This window comes from Tachysurus fulvidraco, chromosome 26 (genome assembly GCF_022655615.1).
Source record: "Tachysurus fulvidraco isolate hzauxx_2018 chromosome 26, HZAU_PFXX_2.0, whole genome shotgun sequence".
Classification (NCBI taxonomy): Eukaryota; Metazoa; Chordata; class Actinopteri; order Siluriformes; family Bagridae; genus Tachysurus; species Tachysurus fulvidraco.
Window position 1 is genome coordinate 6933723 of NC_062543.1, and position 27950 is coordinate 6961672.

The 27950-nt window shown below is 38.2% G+C and overlaps 1 protein-coding gene across 2 annotated transcripts; it reads left to right on the forward strand.

Moving 5' to 3' along the window:
* p2rx1 (purinergic receptor P2X, ligand-gated ion channel, 1) lies at positions 1-27737 on the forward strand. 2 transcript variants are annotated; one of them, XM_027137822.2, is made up of 14 exons: positions 1-247; positions 6941-7085; positions 8294-8365; positions 9747-9819; positions 12732-12791; positions 13370-13451; positions 14092-14172; positions 15119-15260; positions 16214-16344; positions 20329-20419; positions 20498-20563; positions 20901-20996; positions 25249-25281; positions 25370-27737. In XM_027137822.2, the coding sequence occupies exons 1-14, from the start codon at positions 111-113 to the stop codon at positions 25388-25390; spliced, it is 1230 nt and encodes a 409-aa protein (XP_026993623.1). In that variant the 5' UTR covers positions 1-110; the 3' UTR covers positions 25391-27737. The 2 variants fall into 2 exon arrangements, with proteins under 2 accessions (XP_026993623.1, XP_026993624.1); XM_027137823.2 differs by lacking the exon at positions 12732-12791.
* Positions 27738-27950: the final 213 nt, after the last annotated feature.

Genomic DNA, 27950 nt, shown 5'->3' on the forward strand with positions numbered 1-27950 from the left:
ATTACAATGCCTCTGCACTTTCTCTTTCACACTCACCCTCTCTCTGAGAGCTGAGAGAAGAGTCTTGGACAGTAGAGTTTAATCTTCAGACTTTCAGACATTCTGCAAAAATGAGGAACTTTATCAAAGAAGCTCTTTCAGACTTCTTCTTTGAGTATGAGACTCCCCGGCAGGTGCTGGTGAGAAACCCGAGGGTGGGCATCGCCTGCAGAATCCTCCAGCTGGGGGTGCTGGCTTACATTATCGGGTAAGAGCTTGGAGGTTTGTTTCTCCAGAATCCTTTCAAATGCTTTAGAGTGTAGATACATAACTGGACATGTCTCAGCCTGTATGAAGGGGATATGTGTCAAGAATGTGTCATGACAAATGAGTGCAATGCAATAAACCGGTTATAACATCCTGAGGCATAAAGGACTGATAAAATAACTCAAAAATTTGAATGATGATTCGGTTCAAGAAACAGTGCATTTTCCAAGTACGTGGGATTGTTCAGATTCCTCGGAAAGAAAAGACATAAACAATGACATCAGGGATGAGTTGTAACTTGAATGTGGTGTATGGGTTTGTGTTATACAGTAGGTTAAATGTTCATAAGGATGTGTGTAATAGGTCATAAATCCCTAAAAAAATAAAATAAAATAAAACAGGGTGCATATGAGACCAAAATGAGACCGAATATTTTGGTCTTGCATATAAGTAGCATTTTTGTTGCTGAAACGGAATGTTAGCACTGGATAGAAGGAGTAAAATCTGCTGGTTGTTCTGTGAAGCGCTGGGGTCTTTTTGTGCCTTGGGGTTCAGGGGCTTTTATGAAGAATGATGGCTGATTATGAAATCAGCTCTATAACTGCTTGCCTCTAACCGAGGTTTAGTCTTGAAGCACAGATGAAACTTTAAACCCAATGAGATAATATGTAAATATGTAGAATGTTTTTATTGTATCCAGATTTAAACCCTACTGAAACATTCAGGTCTGAATTGAAGACAAAGGTGAATAGACTTGTCTTAAACTTTGTAAAATTGTACTTTGTCTCACCAAATAACGTCTTGTTCAGGTTATCTTTCAGCATGCACAAAGTTTAACCAACAGTAACTCATTCCTCTCGAACCCAGCCGAACCCAGCTAGATTGGCCTCAAAACCTTTCTCATGACATGACTTGACTTTGATCTCCTTAAGCCCTGGTCTTAATTTGATCTCAGCTAGTCCTGGGCTTCACTTCAGACTTAGCGGTGAACAAACCTGTGCACAAACCTATGAACATATAGCACCTTACAATGGTGTGCATATGGAGGCATGGACCAGGAGCCCATATAAAAGTATCTCTAACATTGTTAGATATTACAGGATGTGACACTGCGCTGTTATTCTTTCCTATGCCACCCTTTTTCTGTTGTATGACATTTAAAAGCTTATTTACCACATAGCTTTGTAAAAAGTATCTGTATTTTATTTTCTTGTATAGTTTATGGGGATTGGGGTGGACATGGTGGCTCAGTGGTTAGCACACCTGACCCATATCTCCAGGGGACCTCCGCCTTTGCACTGTGTGTTTAAAGTTTATATGTTCACCGTTTGCCTCAGGGGATTCCTACCCCAGTCCAAACACGTGTGCTGCATCCTGCTTTCAAAACTGTCTGTAGACTCTGTGTGTGTGTGTGTGTGTGTGTGTGTGTGTGTGTGTGTGTGTGTGTGTGTGTGTGTGTGTGTGTGTGTGTGTGTGTGTGTGTGTGTATGCGTGTATATGTGTGTGTGTGTGTGTGTGTGTGTGTGTGTGTATGTGTGTGTATATGTGTGTATATGTGTGTATATGTGTGTGTGTGTGTGTGTGTGTGTGTGTGTGTGTGTGTGTGTGTGTGTGTGTGTGTGTGTGTGTGTGTGTGTGTATGTGTGTATGTGTGTGTGTGTGTGTGTGTGTGTGTGTGTGTGTGTGTGTGTGTGTGTGTGTGTGTGTGTTTGTGTGTGTGTGTGTGTGTGTGTGTGTGTGTGTGTGTGTGTGTGTGTGTGTGTGTGTATGTGTGTATGTGTGTGTGTGTGTGTGTGTGTGTGTGTGTGTGTGTGTGTGTGTGTGTGTGTGTGTGTGTGTGTGTGTCCTGCTTTTGGCTGGTACCCTCCAGGCTCCAGATTTACCACAACCCCTGTGTAAGAAAAAAAGTACAAAAAAAGGATGGATGGTTTATTCCTCACATGTTAATTAAAGGAATGCAGAATATTTCTGTTTCGTCTACTTGCATTTACTGTATTTTTATCCATTTATTTTTACTTTCCGTATGGATTTTGCTTTTTTAGTTTTTAGAGGCAACAGTGTACCTGCTATAGCTTAAGAACATAATAAAGGGCTTTAGGTCCACCACCCATATAACATCAGTCCAGTAAAGGTTTTATATTCTTACATTTTCACTTCTAGATGGATTTAAAGTATAAACAAAATATAACATGTGGATGACAAATTAAAGGGAAAAAAAACACTACACAGCGACAGCTTTAATGCACTTTAGTGTATATGTTACAAGTGGACAGATAAATAGTGTTCTTACTTGTTACTTGGGTTGAGACATAGTCATTATAAAAGAAGACACATATGATTTACAAACGTTTCTCACTCTTGAAACCATTCGGTGGGTATGGGCGGAGTCATCCCGTGAGAGACCACTCCCACCAGGATAGGAATATGAGATCATTAAGAAGAACATTGGACTCATTTGCTGTAATCCTTCTCCCTAAGTTGCTCTTAATTTCACGTTAATTTGACACCCAAGTGTATAACAGGAGCATGTCAACAGCTCATTTTCCTCTTTGCAAATTCAGATTGTAACATGCTCTTCATCCAAGTCCCACTAAAGCTTTCTAGAACATAAGAGACAGTCAGTCTTCATTTCTCCATGTACAATGATGCACTTCCTCTAGGGTCATCTTTGTTATCAAGTTAGAGAGTGTGTGTAATTGGGTTTGTCTGTGTTTCACATTAAATACCGAAATGTGAGAACAGCATGTAGACTTTTTTTCTGAAAAAATGAGTGAGTGACGTGACCCATACTCAGAATTTGTTCTCTGCATTTAACCCATCTAAAGTGCACACACAGCAGTGAACACACACACACCAAGAACACACACCTGGAGCAGTGGGCAGCCATTTATGCTGCGGTACCCGGGGAGCAGTTGGGGGGGTGCCTTGCTCAAGGGCTCCTCAGTTGTGCCCGGAACGAGACTCGAACCCACAACCTTAGGGTTACGAGTCAGACTCTCTAACCATTAGGCCATGACTTGAATGTGTTTAGAGAAATGTCCAAATCTGTGTTAAAATTCTGCTGTATTGTTAATCTTCAGCGTTTATCTTCAGCAGTCATTCATAAGCACATGAAGGGTATGTGTGAAGGGTACTGATAGAGAGGCAGACAGAGTGAGACGTAGCAGAAATAAAAGGACTTTAATTGGCTTGACAAAAATGCCTGTGGATGCGTAGATGTTTTTGTCACTTCTGATGCAGTTTCTTAATTAAAAAACCTTAAAAAAAAAAAGCATAAGAAAGAAAAAAGTTTATGTGAATCTGTTCTTTTCATCTGGGAAAAAAGATTATCACAGTTAAATTGGCAGATATTAACTGTGCCTTGCAATAGTGTACTGTACACACACACACACACACACACACACACACACACACACACACACACACACACACACACACACACACACACACACACACACACAGTTAAGTGACATCTCAATCTGTATCTTATTATTACTTCTTATCGTTATAGAGGTGCATCATAGACAACATAAGCCCATGTCTGATCTCACACCAGTAGAGCTTTTACTGCATAACACACACACACACACACACACACACACACACACACACACACACACACACACACACACACACACACACACACACACACACACACACACACACACACACACAGCAGTAGAGATATAATGCAAGCTTTCAATCCCACACACTGCATGCATGGCTCTTGGATTACATTAACAGCTGAGACCTGCGCTGCACTGACATACCCTTTATCTTGGTTCTTAGTGTTCATTATTGACACAAACCTGTGTGCATCTGTGCAAACATGACTGCTATGAAAATGTTTACAAATTGAAAAAACAAAGAAGGAGCGTAGAGGATTTGGGACATGCCTGACAAAATCAATATTGCCTAAAGCCATTTCCAGGTCGTGGTTTTAACTGAAAACTGCCGGTGATGGAATAGACGTGGTGTTTGCATCCGAAAACTTAAATCCAAATTGGAAATAGAGCAATGATTTATATTGAATCCTGGTGCATGATCGGCACATGATTTCCAACACCTAGGATAATTATTAGAATAAATATTGTCTTTCATTAATTGGTTTAAACTCACATCGGTACAATAACGGTTCCTATCCAGCATAAACGTTTTAATTGGTTTGTGGGAAAAATCATTGATATGGGACAAACAAAAAACAAAAACATGGAGCAATAAGCTCAAGGCAACGAGCTAAGCTAATGACAAAATGTGCACGTAGGTAATCCTTAATAAGAAAGGTAAAAACGTAGCACTCTAACTACTGTATGTTTCTTTACTGAAAGAAATCCCATGTCAGCAACAGGTGTAAATACTTCCAACGCAATCTCACACTCATTAGCTATTAGTTACAACGAAGCCGTTTGGATATCTGGATAATAAGGAGTTAAATATTAACCTAAAATCATCAAATCTCCTGGTTAAGAAAAAAAGATTATTTTTTACAATATGAATTCATGTGTTTGTTGCATTCAAAAATATTTCTAATATTTTAATGAATCTAATTAATCTAATATTATAATTGCATTCATTTTTTAAATTGTGACAGTTTGATGTAGCTTTCTGCGGACTTCAGACTTACCCATAGATCTTTAACATATTATAAATGCACGGTTTCACCCAGAGCCTAAAGCTTACATCCGGATGATGAACGTAAACATTACCTTTAATAGAATTGTTTATGTATCTGCAGAGTTTAGAATGCATGCATGACACACAGATAGATACACAATGGTTCATAAATACAAAGTCTAAAAATAACATCTCAAGTCTAAGTATGTATTAAAATGGAAAGTCGTAAGTCACATGGCTGCTGGCGAAGAAGCTTAAGAGGCAAAGGCCCGTGTTTTATTTCACTGAAAGATGCATTGCACCATCACTGAGAACCATGCTACTGTAATGCTACCATGTTACTTCATACACACCTTTCTTCGCATGCCGGACCTGCGCGTACAACGACTCATACGTCAGCGCGCCAAATCCTAATAACACAAAAACCTCCATAGGCAAAATAACCCCACAAAATAAATCTTACAATATGTTCAGCTAGAAGGTGTAGATAAAGACGTGTAAAATGTGCACATTATACTATTTCAAGCCTCAGCCTTAGCCGTTTCAGGTGCAGCCCAAAAAACAAACACTCATAGAAAAACAGGAGGTTAAATAAAAATCCTCTGAGGTTGAGATGTAACAGGAATCAAAAACATTATTGAGATTGAACAGATAATAAGCTGTAAATAGATACAAATACAGATTGTTGTGGAGCTCCAGATGTAATCTAGAGCATGGATTTCGCCTTGATCTTCTATACACAAAGCATGAGTTCTCATTGTGGATTGAGTGCATTGATATATCTATTGCTTTAATCAATGGCAGGCACGTTTATCTTTCAGTTTCTGTTCATTCCTCTGTTTGCGTTGTTTAGTGCCGGTCTTGGTGTCTGCATCTAAGCTTGCCTGGAATCTCAAAACATTCTATCTTCTTGTCAAAAATGGCAACAGCGTCTGGGCTTTTTGAGGAGCTCAGGTTGTTTCTGTGATCATGACAAACTTGTTGAAAGCATCCTGACAGTATGGTACAACCGCTGCACAGTGTGTGATCAGTAGGCATTACATCATGTAGTGAAAGCTGTCTAATACCTTACTGGAACACAGTTGCCTAACATCATGGACATTTACCAAAAGTGACTTACCAAAAGCAGAGAGTGACATGTATTAAATGACTGCCTATGTGTCTCCGATCAGGAAAAACGCAATAGATGTCTGCACTGCGGTGCAGAAAGACTCATGCATGTCTCACCTTATTCACTTATTCACACGCTCACACTTTACTGCAGGTATCTGTCATTAATACACTTACAGTATCTACACTAGACACATCACTGCCACTAGCAATCCTACAGATCACAGATGGTATGAGTGCTGAGAGCCTGATGCAACACGACTACGTGAAACGTCAATGTGATGCTCAGGGACTGATCTGCGATTTGGGGATAAATATGGCATATTCACTATGTACCCACTGTATCATATTGCATGCATCATGTTGTTTACCTCCACCTGTATACTGTTTTGTCAGTTTATTGCACCATTATTCTTTTTTTATTCCAGTTAACTTTTGCATCACTGGTACACATGATATTGTTTACTTTTACTCGTACACTGTTTTCTTAACTTATTGCACCACAAACAGTTTTTTTGCACTAATGGTTAGATGCTTCGTTGTCTCTGTACTCATACTCATGACGATAACAGTAACCCTGAACCGTAGATTTGTATTTAAATCAAGTTAAGATGTACTTAAATCAAGTTAATCAATGAAGTTAATTTCAGTTCTATTTCAGTTATTTTGTATTATTAATATTATTTCTTTATGTGTATGTACACTGTGAATCTACACTGTTTCCAACATCGTGTGTATCATCATGTGTATTGTCTCGTATTGTTAGGTCTCTTGTACACAATGTCCCTTGTTATCTGTATAAGTTATTGGTCTGCTTAGTATTTTGAGAATGGATCTCAATGCATTCTCTCAGACTATACACCTGTGGGACTATTTAGAAGAGCAAGTTCAATTAAATGCTATTGAAGTGAACTCCTATTATGAAAAAGCCAAAGTTAATAAGGTCTTAATTTCTTGGTCCTAACTGTAGATGGGTGTTTATCTATGAGAAAGGCTACCAGATCCAAGACATGGCTATAAGCTCTGTTTTCACTAAGATGAAAGGATTAGCTTACACTGAAACAAACGGAGAGGAGAGGCTTTGGGACGTAGCCGATTATGTGTATCCTGATCAGGTGAGTGGTAAAACATCCAATTATTTTATTGCAATAATAACAATAATAATAATAATAATAATAATAATAATAATAATAATAATAATAATAAAAATAACTAATAATAATAATAATAATAATAATAATAATAATAATAATAATAATAATAATAATAATAATAATAGTAATTGGTTTTTGAAAACCAAATTTTATACTCTGCCCAAAGTTAATAATGCCTGGTGAACAATGCACTTTAAAAGGATGTGGAGTAAAAGAAAAGAGAAGGTTTGCTTTGTGGATTTGAAAAACAAACCCACCCTGTACAGTTATCATGCTTGTCTCTGTAGAACGAAACACGCCGCAGGTGCGATACTCAGATCCAAAGAGATGCGTGCCACGATTAGTAAATAAAATACAGACTCATATCTAACAAACACAAAACAGAAGAAAAAAAATCTCACCACAAAATGTCACAGATGAACAAAGAAAGATGTGGCTATAAAACTTTTCATATTTGAGTTATATGATCCAAACGTGCCATTTAGATATAAACAAAGGAACACAAACTTTTACTGATTATCTACATGCTATTTAAGAATACATTATTTATGCAGAATGCTGCTGATTCCCTGCTCCATAACCTCCTTAAGTTCATCACACCCTTAATTAATACATTTTATTTATTTTTTTTTAATAAGTACCTTTATTTTATTTTATTTTATTTAAAAGGAAAATGAAAAATAAACTGCAGCAAATGAAGATGACACAGAATAGATTACTCTCAGGTGACCTGTTGGAGCAAGAACCAAATTCATGCCATTTGTACACTTCAGGGCTTAAATGGCTCTAGAACCAGTTATTTAAGTGCAACGGTTCACATATACTGTACACATACAGCGTGGACGCCAGGGACGAGTATCTTGCGTGCTAGTTTTGGAGATGACAGTAAAAGTCCTACTACATCAGGTTGACATTCATGACACTTGCTAGCACTGCTCGACCGGGCCAACCATCTCTCAGGGTACAAAGCTTTGCTTTAAGACTTTTTTGTTTTTTTTTTGACTGTTCAGGCACCTTGGTGGTGAAATCGACTTCCCCTAGATGTCTGAACAGCTGAATAACTGCCTGTCTTCAAATAAATTAGCCCTGAAGATTTGTGTGATTTTCATGATATATGTTTCCTATCCCATCTTAGACTGATGGTGTATTTTTTTCTTGTCTATTAAAAGGGTGTCTCATCTTTTGTTGTGATGACCAATTTCATCATGACTGTCGGCCAATCACAGGGCAAATGCCCGGAGGTATGGAAACAAAACATGCTCTCTCTCTCTCTCTCTCTCTCTCTCTCTCTCTCTCTCTCTCTCTCTCTCTCTCTCTACCTGCCTATCTTCACTATCCCCTCCTTATATAAGTATTTGTCCATTTCCATGGTTATTTGTCCTCTCTGCACGTAAACATCTCTCACCAATACACTAATATAGGATATATAATTCAAAAGTCAAAAGTATTCCCCCCCTCCACATTTCGCATTGTTACGACCTGGAACAGAAATGGACTTAGTTCATAGTTGCATCATATTTTTTCAAGTTTTATTTCTTTTGGCAGCTCGCCAGTCTGCTGTTTATTAACTGCTGTGTGTTAAATAACGTGACGCCTTCATACAATTTTGTACACACATAGACACTATTCAAATAGTTATAATACTTCTCGCTGCAACTGGTTGCCTAGTTGCCTACACACACACACACACACACACACACACGTCAATATTATGGGCTATATTGTTTAGATTTCATATATTCCAAAGTAAGTCCATTTCCATTCCAGACAAGAAAATGTGAAAAAGTTTAAGAGGGTCAATACTTTTGCAAGATACTGTATATGGGCTGTGTGGTCGGGATTAATGGCTATAACTTTTCTCAATTTACACTCAATAAAAACTCATATCTGATCACAGAATTCTTTGGTAAATCAGACTGAATATGTGACCAGTGTAAAAGATCATGAGACATGAAGACATATGAAGTTAAGGGTTAGCTGTTGACGAGAGACACTGAAGGCATCGTGTGCCATGATGAGGAAGTTGCTCTGTCATGCTGGTCTGCATTAGATGTTAGGCAAATATTACGGGAGACACCAGGACATGTCTTGAACAGCATCGATGCAATGAATCAGCAAGTTCCTCAGAAATCTAAAGACAGATTTTATCCTGTTCTGACTGATCTATGGACTAACATTAGTTTTATTATTATGAGTCTGATTATTTCTAAATGACTCATTCTGAAAATAAACATTTAAACAAGAGAAATTTGTAGAAATCAGATATGTTTACAAGCATAGAATAATGAAATGCAACTAAACTGAGCAGACAGCATTCTTAAGGAATAAAACATCTCTTATCCTTTATCAATGATGAACACAGTATATATAATACTGTATTGTAAGAACTCCCTTATACAAAGATGTAAAGTTCATTTGGATGTTACATTTGCATCAGTCTATTCAACAATGCAAAATTATTTCTGAAGCCCATTTGAATAGTAATATAAGACCATGGTACTCAAATCGATCGACAGCTTCAGATGTCAGCTCCACCCCTTCACACGAACACATGCACACTCACATGAACCCTCACATTGTGTATGAGGTCCCTGTAATAGTAGTAATGTGTCTGTTTTTCAGCTGCCGGATGGATCTAACAACTGCACTACGGATGCAGATTGCAAGAAGGGCGAATATAAACGTACAGGAAATGGTAAAACTCAGACCGAGACTCCGGAGTCCATTCGGGAGAAATCTGCATGTTCCCTAAATAAATAAATAAATAAATAAATAAACAAACAAACAGATAGATAAATAAATAAATAAATCATGGTGGCAAAGCAACTAAAACTATTATGAAAGAGTGTGTTAATGCAAATCATGTAAAGGTCATAATTCCTTTCTAATATAAAGCTGTGTTATAATCAGTGAAGGCTGGTATAAATGGACCAAAAGAGATAAAAGACATTAGTACAATATTGCATTTTTAGGGATTTACATCAGATTATATTCTGTTTCCTGTCTTTCGGATTTTTAGAGTTTTTTATGGGATTTAACAACCTTTAGTGGAGAAATTATATTGCAGACATTATGTACGGTACAAACTACAATTTTAGACAGAAGTTTTTTTTTACAGAAGTAAATATTTAAAGCGTTACAGGCTTTCAGTTTGCCTGCAGGTCATTATTATTATGCCCTCGATGAGACCTTGTGATATAATTCATTGCTCAATCCTAATATTCTCAGTGTTGAGTTCGATACTGTAAACATTATTAAGAACACCTGCACATCCATGCAGTTAAGATCTCCGGCTCTGCTGATACAAGTCAAGAGCTTAAACTGCAATGTTCAAGATTTGAAAAAACACTGTGTGTGAGAATGCCAGATCAGCATCTCAACACTTAAACCAACCTGTATGGCACCAGTAAAAATGGCACAAGTCAACGGGATGACACTGTTCCCCTTTAAGATAACTGATGAGATCATTAATGCTTTATTGTATGCACCCAATTAGCTGATTAGAGGACTACATGAACGAGCAGGTGTATGGGTGTTTCTATTAAAATGGCCTGCTTGTGAATAGCTCATATTATATTTTAGCCTTCCATTCTATCACAACCAGCCATCACTGGTTATAACAATCCATTAAAGCATACAATGGTTTATATATACAACAAGACATCAGAGACACAAGAAAAGACATTTTAACACAAAATGTCATCATCTACAAGTTTATAGCTGCACATCAACTATCATTATGTCATTTCGGAAACCAAAAAAAACAACAAAGTTTACAATGACGAAGTTGAAAGTTGAAAAGATGTTTAGTTTCTCTGCCCCAGTATGCTTAGCTCCAATAGACAATTATCATCTATATACTATATTCATGATAATCCAGCATTACTTTGCATTGGAAAGCCAATGCAAATACATTAAAGATTGGAAAACAAATACATTCAGACTGGTTGTGAATTGAGGGTTTTCTCACATCACCTCTGCTCGAATGTTGCATGAGTACAGGCACAGAGGGCAGATCCAGCTCGTCTTAGCGATTGCACTCGCTTCCTCTGGGTTTCCTCTCTCCTTCAGCATGAGTTTGCTTTACGCATATGCTTATGATTTTGACTGTCTGACAAAAGTGTGCCATGATATGAGAACCGTTTTAGACCGTTTTAAGTTTTCTATCCAAATACTTGTCATGAAAATGACGGTTCTTTGTTCTTTGATACCAATCATGAAAAATTTGTTGGGCTCATTGTGGTAAAGTATGCAAGCATTTCAACCACAGATTACTCATCCTCATTGTCATATTTACATAAGGACACATGTCATATTTACAAAAGGTGTCTTCACAGCCAGAACTTTAACCAACATCTTTCTATTCAAATAACAACCAGAAACATTATCTGATAAACTTTCTGAATATCTACCTACTGTATGTTATAACGATCATTGTTTCCCCTGAAACATTATTCTATTGAAATATCCAGGCTTATTAGATTTTACATGACCACTCGAAGGTTTGATTTTTAAAATAACAACAACGAAAAAAAGAAAAAGTTCATGTACCACTTTTCATTACCACTCTACAATTATAAACAGTCGATCAAACTGAAGCGTAAACAGAATGAGAAACAGAACAATTAAAGATATTGCAAAATAAAAATAACAATATAAATGAAACACTAAAGCTACATATTGGACTCACACTAACACTTTATAATAACAATACATGAATAATCGTACACTGATACCTGGATTAATACTTATTATATTGGAACTAATGATGAATTAAGACATGTACTAATCACAAACTAATCATAAACATCCATCTTAAGTACATAGTGTTAGTTAATGTATGAACTGACATGTAGACTAAGTCAAATATGCTCTATCTATGACTTCAATAATAGACATCAATCTTACAGAACAGTTGTAATAGTTAACTGAAAATCCTATCTGGTAACAGGTTAAAGTGCAATGACTGATGTTTATTATTAGCGCGTATTTTTACAGTCGATAATCAGGATCAATGGAAATGATGTAAATAATCCAACCCCATCCAATGCAGCTGCGTGTGACAAATCGTATAAACTATTTGAATATACAGGCCTTTAATTCATATTTGATTGAGCTTAACCCTATGTGTTAATTAATACATGAGCTAACAAGCATGTACTAAGATGACGTTGTAGTTATTCACACTTAAAAGTCTAACATCGTAGTTAAAATTATTCTTCAGTAGTTTGGGATTAGTACATGAATCATCATTAGTAGGTATTAATTCAGGTTTTAGTGCATGATTATTCATTCACTGTTTTTATAAAGTGTTGCCTAACTTACAGAGGCTTCATCCTTTGACCACCATTAAAGCCGTCATTACGGTTCCGTAGATATTAACCAGATGAGTATTTTTTTAATTAATCCCAGCGCAATTAATATTGATCAAGTAATATTGATCTAAAATACAGTCGGTAAGTAAATGCTATTTCATATTAATAAGGTATGTACAGTATTTATGTGTGTTTACCCTCATCCCCTACCTCCCTGAATAGAGCATAATCTAGACACGGTCAGCTAATTGAAAAAAGATTTACTCGTAAATAAAACAATCTTGCTTTACAGAGAGCTACAAGACAGACGCGACCATTCAGCCCTTTGAAGATGAAGTAGGCAATGCGAGAGGTTTGTGGCAGTACCACACTTCACCGAAACTGAGTGAAATGAATGTAAACATGGAAATAAAATCTCAAAACCAAAAAATTTTAATTAAAAAAACTTTAATCAAGCAGTGGTACTAAAGTGGTCTGAAAATTTCAAAAATAAACAAAGAAAAAAATGTAAACATCTAACAGCTGAAAAAATGGGGATTACTGCTGATGCTCATCTGCATAAATAAAAAGTTCTCTAGACTTAAAAATGAGGAAATATACTGTAGGTCTAAACGGTTTCATTCATGTTGCTAGACAAACTAAGGATACGGGTGTCCAATTTTTTAACAAACATGCAAAAAGGACACCAAAAAAGGAGTAAGGATGATACTCTCTCTGAAATATAACCAAATGTGGATATATTTGCAGCTCATTCCCTTTTTAATGCACTTTTCTCTTCAATACTAACCACTCAAAGGGCGCACGTGTTCATGTGTGCATTACTAATGACGCTTTTCTTGCTTCCTCAAGCATAAAGCCGAACTCTATGGTGTACAAATCTGCCAGAATTTCCAGAATGTTCTTGTTGATATGGCACTCACTTTGTCCTAGGGCGCATGACTGGGAAGTGCTTAAACAAATCTTGTGAGATCCAAAGCTGGTGTCCTGTACAAGATGACCGCGTGATCCCAAAGTAGGACTTTTCCACTCGGTGTTAATAGAGACTTATGTTACTCTGAGAACCTGCTTGTATTCAGAGTTGAGGATATGATGGCAAAACTGTTCACATCGGGATTCATTTCACACGTAACTACATTTAACAACAGTTTAGAGCGATACATAAGAGTAATGCTTGTGGGTTGGAGCCTGTGTGAAACAAAAAGGAGTGTCTTAGTTAATCCCGGGCTGATGTCTATAACTACTGCTGTTTATCTTGGCAATAGACTAGACTAACTGTAAGATGTTTATGTCAATGCTTGCCACCTTCTCTATCTAATATCATTTACAGTATATAACATTTTTAATTTGCATTCTCTGTCCAATTCCTTATACTTACATTCGTTTTCATTGTACTTGCTACTGGTCATTTAAACACTATAGAAAAAGCCTCTGCAGATTCTACTGCAAAAAAAAAGGGCAACATTAAAGGTAAATTCATGTACATCACCTGGGGATCCCAGATAAAAGTATTAACACAGCTAGCTGCATAACCCAACTCTGAATACACCAAACTTTGTCTGCATAAATATTGACATAACATTTGGAAATAAATGATCAAATTTGAATACAATTACATTAAGTTTTCCATTTGTTTTTCTCTCTTTCTTTCCAAGTCCTCCACTTTTGGCAGCTGCTGAGAATTTCACACTCTTCATCAAAAACTCCATTTCCTTCCCTGGGTTTGGTGTAGTGAGGTAAATGAAATAGATTAAAATGGATTTTTATCATAAGCTTGACTATGTAATATGAACATTGATTTATCTACAGTAAGCACCCTTAAATGGTCAGGTTGGATCCAGAGTGTACACTAAATGGCCATACATTTGTGGACACCTGATTTGACCATCACACCAAAGTTTTGCCACAAAAATGAAAGCTTAGTTTTATAGAATGTCCATAGTTTACAGTTTCCCATCACTGGAACTAAAAAGCCTTAACTTGAATATAAGCCTTTAATTTGTCACATATAAAGTACAGCACAGTGAAATTTCTTCGCATATCCCAAGGATACAGGGTCAGCCATGATACAGCACTCCTAGAACAGTGAGGGTTAAGGGCCTTGCTCAAGGGCCCAACAGTGGCAGCTTGGCAGTGCTGGGGCTTGAATCCTGAGCCTCTAATAAACAACCCAAAGCCTTTACTGTTTTGGGTTAGCCACCACTGCCCATAGCCTGCTCCAGCATGGCAATGCCCCTGTGCACAAAGCAAACTCCATGAAGACAAAGTTGTCAAGAATGGAGTCGAATAACTCAAGTGACCTGCAATGAGCCCTGAACTCAACCCCACACAACTTAATCTGAAACTCTCATTCACCAACATTCAGATCTAGAGTTGATTCAGAGAAGCTACTGTATTTGACCTTCCAGCATGTGTTTTGGTCAGTAGGAGGAAACTGGAGAACAGAGTAGAAACTCATAGAGACATGATGGAGAACATGCACATAAACTCTGCACAGCCATTAACCTGAGTTTAAGATTAAATCAAGGTCCCTGAAACCTTAGTAATTGTGCAAATCATGATACTAACCATGGCTAAGCCAAAGTACTGGATCAGTTGTAGATCAAACCCAATTAAAAGGTAAAATCCCAGTGACAGCTGTATGGTGTTTAACTCCGCCTCTTTCCTTCTGGCTTCCTGCAGAAGTAATCTAGTGGAAAGTGTGACTTCAAGTTACCTCAAAACCTGCCTGTTTGACCCGGATAAGCAGCCACTGTGTCCCATCTTCAAACTCGGCGACATCGTCAGCCTCTCTGGCTTCAGGTTCTCAGAGATAGCTCAAGTGGTAAGTCTCATATACACATATAGGCTTTGTTCAGAATCTGTTCTGGTACTTTCCAGTTAAAAAACGTACAATATTTGCCAGTGATGTTTATATCAATCCCGTTAAATATTAGGTTGATTGGCATCTCTGGAAAATTGTCCGTAGTGTGTGATTGCGTGAGTGAATGAGAGTGTGTGTGTGCCCTGCGATGGGTTGGCACTCCGTCCAGGGTGTATCCTGCCTCGATGCCCGATGACGCCAAGTGTGACACGAGGTAGTTCGGATAAGTGGTAGAAAATGAATGAATGAGTTAAATGTTATTAATTATTTTAGTGTAATTAATTATGGTTGTAATTAATGAGGATTTGAAGCTAGTGGGTGCAAGTGTTGAGGATGCAGAAGATAGGGATAGGTGAAGAGAGATGATTCGCTGTGGCGACCAAAAGCCGAAAGAAGAAGAAGAAGATTTTAGTGTTATTAATATTTGATCTATTATATGTATTTTATAAAAATAATAATAAAAAAATCAAGTTTAAGTACAGTACTTTCTGCCATATAATGTTAGATAAATCTAAGTAGAATTCAGATATTCAAAATTCGGGATTCTTGCTAAATATCTTGAATATGAAGAATAATAATATTAATAATATTTCAAATCAAAATTTCAAACCATATTCAAACCAAATGATTAGAAACAAATAAATAAGAAAATCATTAATAAGATTTTAACTAGGAGTTTTTGGACAGAAACATATTTAAATACAATTTTTGATTTTTTTCGCTTAGATTCTCTGAAAACTGCGATTCCTTTTTCCAAAAAGAAAGGCACTAAAGTTATAATGTTAAAATGTTTTGGATGCTTAAAATTCTATCTGGTTTACAACATATCTAGAAATTTAAAATGTTTAAACAGTGACAGCTACTAAAATCAGGAATTAAGAAAGAAAACATTAACCTGTTCTAATCTCCGGCAGGGCGGATCGATAGGGATTCTGATCAAATGGGAGTGTAATCTGGACCTTCGTATTGAAAAATGCATACCCATATACAGCTTTCAAGGCCTCTATGGAAACAGTTCGCAAGCATCAGTGGGCTACAATTTCAGGTGGGTAAAATAAACAGGATAGACATCAAACACTTTGCAGGCTTCTGATTCTGTTTAGTTCTCTTTTTTGATCAGCCACTTTTTAGTTAGCTGGTTGCTTCTGGACGTTTGGACTTTATAATACTACATAACTTAAAAAACATATTATTATGAATATTATATTTAGTATAATAAAGAAATATATAGCACTGTCGTTTTTGTCACGAGGTGACACGGTGAAACAAAAGCGGGTGAGGATCCAAACGCAGTTTTAAGGTTTTTAATAAACAAAACACGAACAAACAGGCAGGCAACGCGGAACAAGCAGGAAACGGGAACACGGACATGCACACGGACATGGGATGTGGTAGCTCAGTGGTTAAGGTGTTGGGCTACTGATCGGAAGGTCATGGGTTCGAACCCCAGGTCCACCAAGCTGCCACTGCTGGGCCCCTGAGCAAGGCCCTTAACCCTCAGTTGCTCAGTTGTAAGTCACTCTGGATAAGGGTGTCTGCTAAATGCCGTAAATGTAAATGTAAATGCACACACCAACAACGACCAACAACATTGAAGTGAACAGACAGAGTATATATGGTGAACGAGAACCAATCACAAAACAGAGACAGACAAGGACTAAGACAAAACACCTGGGGAAGAGAATGAATGTAATTAGTGTCCATGGTAACAGATAGGTGGGCGGATGTGACAGCTACACAGCTACAGATGTGACTGCTACCCCACTCCACGTCTCTGATCATCACCTGGTATCCTTCACCATCACTCTACCTATCTTACCTAAAACTACCTCTCACCCCCTTGCTCTTACTCGCCGCAACCTTCACTCTGTCTCACCTTCATCTGTAGCTTCTGGCACTCTTTCTTCCCTTCCTGATGCTAAGTCTTTTTCCTCACTACCCTTAGACTCAGCCACAGATACTTTCCTCTCATCTCTTTCCTCAACTATGGACTCCCTCTGCCCTATGTTCGCTAAACCCAAGAAAACTTCTTCTTCTGCTCCTTGGCTTTCAGATGTGCTGCGCAACAATCGAAGAGAGCTAAGATCATCAGAGAGAAAGTGGAAGAAATCACAACTTGATGCAGATCTTGATTTTTACAGAACACTTCTTGTCAAGTTCTCCTCAGATGTGACTTCTGCCAAGACTTCCTTCTACAAGGAAAAGCTTGAAGCTTCCTCACATGACCCTCGGAAATTCCACAACATCATCTCTTCTCTGCTCAACCCCCCGGCTCCACCTTCTTCATCCTCCCTGACTGCAGAAGACTTTGCTTCTTTCTACCAGGAGAAGATTGAGGAAATCTGCCGGACCTTCACTTCAGCCCCGACTGCACTTACATCTCAGAGTATGGATTCCCCTACACCTTCGTTGTCACATTTTTCAACTGTGGCAGCAGAAGAGATTCTACAACTCATCCAGTCCTGCAATCCTACCACCTGCCCATTGGATCCACTCCCTACCACTATGCTCCAGACCATCTCACAAGACCTCTTGCCCTTCATTTCTACTATCGTCAATAGATCCATAGCATCTGGTCAGGTACCAACTACTTTCAAGAGAGCAAGGGTTATTCCCATCCTAAAGAAACCTGCTCTGGATCCATCAGACATCAGTAACTACAGACCGGTATCACTTCTCTCATTTCTTTCAAAAATTCTTGAACGCATTGTCTATAATCAACTGTCTGTCTATCTCTCACAGAACAACCTCCAAGATCCCAAACAGTCTGGCTTTAAAGCAGCTCACTCTACAGAGACAGCCCTTTTGGATGTCTCTGAGAAGCTACATACTGCTAGATCAGCCAAACTATCATCCGTCCTTATCCTCCTTGACCTTTCAGCAGCGTTTGATACGGTCAACCACAAGACTCTCTTATCCTCCCTCAAGAGTCTTGGGATTTGCGGATCAGCTTGGGAATGGTTTGCCTCCTACCTGGAAGGACGCTCATATCAAGTAACATGGAGGGGAGTGACATCTGCTCCACGCAGACTCTCCACTGGCGTCCCACAGGGCTCAGTACTTGGTCCTCTTCTTTTCTCCTTGTATACTCACTCTCTTGGTGAAGTTATTTCATCACATGGGTTCTCTTACCACTGCTATGCTGATGATACACAACTTATCTTCTCTTTCCCACCCTCAGATGCCACAGCTTCTGACCGGATCTCAGCATGTCTGGCAGAAATTTCATCATGGATGACTGCTCATCAGTTAAAGCTCAATCCTAGCAAAACTGAACTGCTGTTCATCCCAGGTGATCCATCCCCAGGTCACGATCTTGCTATATCCTTGCACAACGATCTGATCTCCCCTTCAGCCACAGCTCGCAACCTTGGGGTAACCATGGACAATCAACTGTCCTTTTCCTCTCATGTTGCAAATGTGACTCGCTCATGTCGGTTTCTTCTCTACAACATTAGAAGGATTCGGCCATTTTTGTCCACACAGACTGCCCAGGTACTTGTTCAGTCTCTTGTCATTTCTAGACTGGATTACTGCAATGCACTGCTGGCAGGTCTACCTATGAACGCAATCCGTCCTCTGCAAATGATCCAAAATGCAGCTGCCCGGCTTGTTTTCAACCTGCCAAAGTTCTCGCATACCACCCCGCTACTGCGATCCCTCCACTGGCTTCCGGTAGCTGCACGCATCCGGTTCAAAACACTGATGCTGGCCTACAAAGCCAAAAATGGACCAGCCCCCTCTTACCTCAAAGCCCTCATCATTCCTCGCACTGCACCCCGCAACCTCCGATCTACCAGCACTGCTCGACTGGTTCCACCATCTCTCAGGGTAAGAGGCAAGTATACTACAAGACTCTTCTCTGTACTGGCACCAAGGTGGTGGAATGAACTTCCCATAGAGGTCCGGACAGCCGAGTCACTGGCTATTTTCAAGCGGCGGTTGAAGACCTACTTATTCAGGAAACACTTCAACTAGCACTTCTTTCCTTATCTTTTGCATTTAAAAAAAAAAAACAAAACAAAAAAAAAAAAAAAAACCTTTGACACTTTTTCATTGTAACTTTGAACAAATGTTTTAAACTCATGGTATCTTAAGTATGTAACCTAGTGAACCAGCATTAATGTATTCAGTGTTAGAGATTTAAGCACTTATGTACGTCGCTCTGGATAAGGGCGTCTGCCAAATGCTGTAAATGTAAATGTAATGTAAATGGGGTCAACAATTAACATCAGGGAGAGACGGCAGACAGAAACAAGGGGAAAACACAGACAGACACATTACAGTTTTAGACATCTGTGGATCTGTGGCACTTCCAACAAATTTTTGATGTTTAAATAAAATTCCATTTGAATAAACAACTTAAATTAAAAAAATATACATTAAAATCCTTTTTGAGAGCTATTAATTATCTGAAAGAATCCTGAAATTAAATCTGTTATCAGTTCAAGATCGGAAAATTGAGTCGGTGCACATAAAACCCTGAGATAAATATTAAATAATAAATGGAATTCTACAAACAGACATTTTAATCTCATACCAATACAACAATTAACAAGAAAAAATGTATTATTGTTAATATGGAGACGTGTTCTACAAGAAGGTTAGTGAGCATGTTATGAGGTTAAAGAACTTTGAATATAACTCGTTTTTAAAATGTAAACAAACACATTAAATAAACTAGGACATCTTGAACTAATTATAGGATTTTGTAATTTGTGACAAACATTGCAGTATCAGAGGAATAAAGCCTGTTACATTTACATTAATGGCTTTTGGCAGATGCACTTATCCAAAGTTACTTATAGCAGTGTCAACACCTAGTCCAACACCTTAAACACTAGGCTACAACATCCCACACCTTGTTATGCTGCTTTAGGTAAATAATCAACAGTAAATCAATCAGACAGTAACCTTGTTTCACATCGGGTTGCATCACACCACCCAGTCGTTGATAGTTTTCCTGTCACAACCTACAGTAACACATTGCTGAGTTTTAATGCTCAAGCCAGATTTATTTATATTCCAGAACGGCTAAATATTACACAGAGGACAAAATCCAAAAGAGAACACTCATGAAGGTGTTTGGCTTATACATCGAGATCATCGTATACGGCCAGGTAAGCTCACACACCCGTACTCTGTACTATTTGTATTCTATAATCATCATTGTGAAACGGCTTCTTTTTTCTTCTCAGGCGAGTAAATTTGACATCATCCCGACGCTGACGGCCATAGGGTCAGGAGTAGGAATCTTCGGAGTGGTAAGTCTCACAGACAGTCATCCTGACCGGAGACCGTCTTTAATCACACTGCATACATCATCTACACCTCCTGATGTTTATAAACCAAACGTCAGACATATTTCAACTGCTCCTTATTAAGTGCAGGCAGATTGTAGTGTTTCTCTGAATGAACAGGGCCAATGTGCATTAAAAGTGATGGATATGCTGTAATATGTTCTTTTATGTGAGGTGGATGTTACTCGGCTTCCTGCGATAAGATACTGAACAGAGATAATAAGAGAGAGAAATAAGACAGAAGTCTGGATGCGATATTGGACCGGTGCGTGACTTTGACACGATGGCTTACATTTTTCAGGCAACCGTCGTGTGTGATGTGGTCATGCTGCATTTAGTGCCAAAGAAGGATTTCTATAAAACCCTGAAATTCAAATCCATACCTGAGCATGACAAGGTAAGCGTTTCATCAAAACAATGAGGTAAAGGCATCAGAAGTCTGGAATTTATTTCCACCTTTTAGGAGCATGGGGATAAAAATACATGGTGTAAAATATGGATATGTTTTGGGGGCTATATTGAAGCTAACGATCTACAGGGATAATATATTTCACAATTTCACACAATATCCACCAGGTTTTTTTTTTTTTTTTTTTTTAAACCCAAAACCTTGTTGCTTCTGCCAGGAGGTTTCAAAAAGGTTTCAAAATATTTTGATATAAAATCTCACTGCTAATATAATTACCAATGATCAATGCATCGAATACAATTTGTGCTTATTTGTATCGAGGGTGGGGGGCACGGTGGCTTAGTGGTTAGCATGTTCGCCTCACACCTCCAGGGTTGGGGGTTCGATTCCCGCCTCTGCCTTGTGTGTGTGGAGTTTGCATGTTCTCCCCGTGCCTCGGGGGTTTCTTCCGGGTACTCCGGTTTTCTCCCCTGGTCCAAAGACATGCATGGTAGGTTGATTGGCATCTCTGGAAAATTGCCCGTAGTGTGTGAGTGAATGAGAGAGTGTGTGTGCCCTGCGATGGGTTGGCACTCCGTCCAGGGTGTATCCTGCCTCGATGCCCGATGATGCCTGAGATAGGCACAGGCTCCCTGTGACCCGAGGTAGTTTGGATAAGCGGTAGAGAATGAATGAATGTATCGAGGGTGTCAATACTTTTAGAATTTCCTGTATGTCCATCTTAGTAAATTCCATTCCTTTTTTTTAAGCGCATCTAATGAATTAAAGCTTTTGATTATTTCGTGAAAAATTTTGTACAAATCATTTAGCACATTTGATAAAAATGCACTCATTTGGACTCAGAAGCATAAAATACAGAAGGTTAGTTCTTCCTAATTCTTCCACAGTCCACAGGATGGCACTCTGTCTACATGTACAGTAGAAAATCACTTCTTCAATTTCAGTCCTGCTTTAAAACACCTGTCAAATCATGAACTGTAACGCAATAAGGTTAATATTTGAGTCAAACCAAGTCCCAATCCTCTGATCCGTTGTATATCTTTATATATAAACCCAAAAGACAAGATCCCTTTGGTTTCGTCATGTCACCTCAGGGAGTTTGTCCTTGTCACCGTTACCTCTGGCTGGTTCATTATTATTGTTCACTACATCTACATACAGATTTCTGTTAAGTTGCATCTAATGTTAAAAGCACTACAGAAATAAAACAACTCAAATTATCTTTGGACAGAGAAAGAGATGATGTCCTGGATAAATGAAAACCTAAACAACCTGATATCTCAAAAGGATGTAATGTAAGGAGATAATGGCTGAAACCTACCTCACGACTACACTGGCCTACAGTAAATGTTTCTTTTTATCGTGTCAGTATGTTGCTGTTATACTGTACATGTACATGATGTTGCAATTGTGAACAGAAACAAAGTGAGGAAGACTCATGTGAGTTAAAGAGCTCGGCACGGTCATATCTAGTGATTCAGTGAATGTGTAAGCATGCACAGCAAGATACTCTATATGCAGAATAATGAGGTGTATAATGATAGGAGCATATCATATCATATCATATCATATCATATCATATCATATCATATCATATCATATATCATATCATATCATATCATATCATATCATATCATATACCATATCATATATCATATCATATCATATCATATCATATATCATATATCGTATATCATATCATATATCATATCATATATCATATCATATATCATATCATATCATATCATATCATATCATATCATATATCATATATCGTATATCATATCATATATCATATCATATAACATATCATATAACATATCATATCATATCATCTACTGTTTAGAAATAATTTATGGAAATCCTGGTCATAAATTGTATAAATGTGTTTATGGCTGAATGAATTTACATTTATAAAAACGCTACGCTTAAAACAAGCACATTTAGTAGCTTTGAACATTCATATGAGCCACTTGGTGTTTCTGAGTGGTGTACTTATCATATTTAATGCTAATGGGCTTTTAAGCTGTGAGCTCCTTTAAACCTGCATTAAAGCGTCTGTAGATAAGGGCCGTTTACAGCTAAATGTACTGTTAGCATTCACTTAATATTTTGTAAAAATATAAAGTTTTTTTGACAATAAGAAGAAGCCTTTATTTGTCACATATACATTAGAGCACAGTGAAATACACACACACACACACACACACACACACACACACACACACACACACACACACACACACACACACACACACACACACACACGCCAGCTTTGGAAGTAGGGGTCAGAGTACAGGGTCTGGCAAGATGAATGGATAGATGGATATAAGGAAGGGAGCAAAGGAAAGAAGGAAGGAAGGTTAGATGGATGGATGGATAGATAGATAGATAGATAGATAGATAGATAGATAGATAGATAGACAGACAGACAGACAGACAGACAGACAGACAGACAGACAGACAGACAGACAGATACTTAAGTAGGATAGATAAGATTATTTTTTTGATGTTTAGAAGGAAACTAAAGATATCCCTGAATTAAAGAGGGTTAAGTGGCCTTGAACCTCCAAGCTTCTGATCAACCCAACAGCCTTAACCATTACATTACAACTACTGACCCAGTAAAGTGCAGTGTTACCTTAAGTTGTACAGTACAGTGGGTTTGGGTTCTGAAAGATTCAGAAAACTCCACTCTGGAGGCTGACTGGTTGGTTTGTGTGTACAATACTGTATATGACCACACGTGAACACCTGACCTAACACACATTTACACTTGTAGACTTGTCAAAAAAAAAGAGCAGTATTTAAACAGAGTTGCTTTCCTTTCCTGCTATAACATGATGTTGGATTGTAACAACAGGGATTTGTGACCACTCTTGTGTCCGCAAGAGCGTTATTGAGGGTCAGGGTCTGAGGGTGAGTGAGAAGACTGTCTAGCTGTCTTGCATTCTAGTTTATACCCAAAGTGTTCAGTGAGGTTAAGGTTAAGGGCTCTGAGTGAGTCACTCTTCATCCTGTGCTGTGCATGGAGGCATTGCCATGCTGGAAAAGTACAGTCGGGTCATATTATCCAACATATTATGGATATGAAAGTCAGGTGTCCACATATCTTTAGTCATATAAACCTCAAAAAGATTTCAGGTTAAACAGAATATCCTGTATTTTTCTCTCCCCTGACTCAACAGACATGCTTTGCTCATTTTTAATAACAAAAACACCAATAGGGGGCACGGTGGTTTAGTGGTTAGCACGTTCGCCTCACACCTCCAGGGTTGGGGGTTTGATTCCCATCTCCACCTTGTGTGTGTGGAGTTTGCATGTTCTCCCCGTGCCTCGGGGGTTTCCTCTGGGTACTCCGGTTTCCTCCCCCGGTCCAAAGACATGCATGGTAGGTTGATTGGCATCTCTGGAAAATTGTCCGTAGTGTGTGAGTGAATGAGAGTGTGTGTGTGTGTGCCCTGCGATATGTTGGCACTCCGTCCAGGGTGTATCCTGTCTCGATGCCCAATGACGCCTGAGATAGGCACAGGCTCCCCGTGACCCGAGAAGTTTGGATAAGCGGTAGAAAATGAACGAATGAATGAATGAAAAAAAAAAACACCAATAACAAAATAAAAATCATATGCACATCACTATCAGGAAAAGAATACACCTAGAATTGACCTATTAATGTTGCTAAATAACCACAGCACATCTTAATGAATTAACATCAAATATGTCACCCTCTACACCAAGGGTTGCTAGGTGTGTAGGTGTTATGAGTGTTTGTCTGTGTGTGTGTGTTTGTGTGTGTGTGTGCACGCATGTAGACAGAAATTATTTCTTTAGCCTCTAGGACATGTAACACAAAAGCTTCCTTGGAAACCCTCAAGCAACAGTTACCGTAGCAACAGAGCACTGACAGAACCCATCGTTCTCAAAGAGAGACAAAAGTGGGAGATCAACTTAACCTGCAGAACGTAGAGCAAGTCCACTGAGGGGAGGGAGAGGGGGAGAGGGGGAGAGGGGGGGGGAGAGAGAGAGAGAGAGAGATAATGATCTTGTTTTCTTATTTTACTTGGAAATCAGAAACATGAAATTCTGGAAAATGCAAATTCTTGTAAATCGTCTTGCATTCAAATCCCCCAATGTCTCTTTTGTACAACATTACACTTTCTCAGCTCCTGGTGTTCAGCACGTGCTGCTTTTCAAATAACTGTGCTTGTGAAAATAAAAGCTCATTTCTGCTCCTCCACAGGACCCGGAATCTGTGAAGATGGACCAAGCAAAGGTAACACACATTATACAAATGGCTTCACGGCCACAAAAACAAGCTAATTTCACATTTCATTACTGTTTTTGTTTTTCTTTTTGAACAGGAGCCAGAAAAAGAAAATTGAAGGACTTATCTGCAATGAAAATCAGAACAAAATACATATATACTGAGCTCACAGCACATGACCAAGAGGAACAAATCTGATCTGCATCAGAGACCTGCTAATGAACATGAACAAACACGGCATAAAATAAAGATACGCCATTTTCTCCGCTTGCCCTCGCCAATGAAGTGCAAAGAAACTGTAACATTTAAATAAATACAGAGGGTTTGCGGGCATGCGGTAGCCTAGTGGTTGAGGTGTTGGGCTACCAATCAGAAGGTTGTGAGTTCAATCCCAGATCCACCAAGGTGCCATTGTTGGGCCCCTGTGCAAGGACCTTAACCCTCAATTGTATAAAAAAAATAAATAGATAATTTAAGTTGCTCTGGATAATGGTGTCTGCCAAATGCTGCAAATTTACTGAACAGGAAACTGTTGAGCAAGTATTTTACATATCTACAAAGAGCTCAATGTGTAAAGCTAAATTCTGAACATGTACCAAAACAAGGACATGTAGATTTACAGTCATTCTGTGAGCTTCATGACAATTCAGACACCCTGTTAATTTTCAGCTAATTCATGTCAATATTCTTAACTATGCTACATTTCTTTACACATTTAAGTCATTTACTTTCATGAACAGCAACAACACTGGCCTCAAGGGCTGAACCATATCAAACATTATAAATACAGTGTTTATTTCCAATCCCTTTTACCTACAGTAGTTACCTTATAGTTTCTAGTTAGATCTGCAACAATTACAAATTTTTCTTGTTAAACAATCACACATTTTATTTTTCGATACATTTACAGCTATGTTTAATGTTGTGGGATATGTAGCGGGATGTTCACAAGACAAGCTCTTGCTATAATACGTTTTCATTAGACAGTCGTTTCTCTCTTCTTTTCTCCTGTAAGTTAAATATACAAGAATCCAAAAAAAAAAAAAAAAAAAATTAATTTAATGAATATAGATTAAAATGTTTAAACTCTTGAGTCGCTATGTCTGAAATCTTATGAAAATGTACCGTTGTACCTTTTACTATTACAAAGTGATGACTGTCTTCTTCTAGAATTCACCATATTATATAAACACTTACACATGTTTTTAATCTGTTTATGTGGAGCATCATTACAAGTCATGGTGTACGTTAATAGATCGATTCAAAACAATGACGTATTAGAGCTTATTAGTTTATTATAGTACAACAGGATTGTTACAGAAAATCAACCAGAATCCAGAATTCATCAGTATTTTAATACAAATAAGAAATATATGATGCAGAACATCAGCACTGTGAGAGTGAGATTGCTTTTATTCGACAGTTTTAATGCTAAGGATTCACTATTGAGTAAGTGTGTCATTTCACACACAATATGGCGGAATAAAAAAACTTTATTAGAAAATAGATCTCACTAGTGGCACATCAGCTCGCTGGCCAGCAAGCTCACAACGACATCTACACTTTATTTAAAGGTTCAATAGATGAAATTGATTCCCATCTTCCTTTTCATCTTCATAACTAAATATAATAACTCTTGGAAAGCTGCTTATCCAATTAAAATACTGGACTGTTAGAAGCATAGAAATGGATGCCATGTAAAATTCCACCTTTGGAGACACAGAGACTGTTACCATATAAATACTGTTATAACTCTCGTCAAAAGCCATTGATTTGTTTGCCTTTCTAAATTTTGGAAAATTCAGCTCCATGGAATTATTACACCTAGTGTTCAAATATGGGAACTACAATAAGAGCCCATTGCGGCCGGTTCTGCACTGCACCCGTGCTAGCTCTCTGAATGCTCTTTAAGTTTGGGGGAGGGGCAGTAAACAGGACATTTAATGACAAAACCTCTTCTGTGTTTGTCTCACACACAAACAATGGTGATAAATGCACCAGCTGTATCCAATACAGTTCATGTCTTTCTTAAAATATCCATTTGAACTCAATGTTATCTATAGTTTTCTGTCATTGATGGCTTGGACAATTCCCTGCCAGAACACCAGAGGGCGATCCAGCAGGGTTTGTTTATGTTCTGTGCCATGTGCTTTTGCTAGTTTTGCGTTCTCATCTGTTTGCCCCGTCCGATCCTTTGCTTCTCCACAGAATGCTTAGAACCACATGCTTCACTAATTAACTTCCCTATTTATACCTGCTGTTTTGGGTGTGTTTTTGCTGAATCCTTTCCACATGTTACCTGTTTGTTGTGTCCTTTTTGATTTATGCATTTATTTTCTCAGTTTTTTGGCTTTCTGTTTGCCTTGATCTAGTGTTCGTATTTTTGTTGCCTTTGTTTGATGCCTAGTGTTTTCTTGTACCTGTTAGTTTAGTTGTTATATTAAATAAACCCCACTTGTCTTCTATCCCTGCATTTGGGTCTGGATTCTGTTTCCATGGATACACCTGAGAGTTTTCAATCTTCCCAGTTTACTTTGACTATAAAAGATGTTATTAGCACGTTTTATTACACTGTTATCTAGCTGGCTACATAAGTAGCCAAGTCAAATGCAGTGATCGGAACCAAAAACCATTCCCAGTTGTTTAGGAAATTAGGTTTGATTCCCTGTGGAACACAA

Excerpts from the sequence above, each read along its gene's own strand:
- p2rx1 (XM_027137822.2), top strand. The coding sequence starts at position 111 with ATGAGGAACTTTATCAAAGAAGCTCTTTCAGACTTCTTCTTTGAGTAT. Across the intron at positions 15,261-16,213 it reads TCTCAGAGATAGCTCAAGTG|GGCGGATCGATAGGGATTCT; the intron begins GTAAGTCTCATA and ends AATCTCCGGCAG. Across the intron at positions 16,345-20,328 it reads TCAGTGGGCTACAATTTCAG|AACGGCTAAATATTACACAG; the intron begins GTGGGTAAAATA and ends TTTATATTCCAG.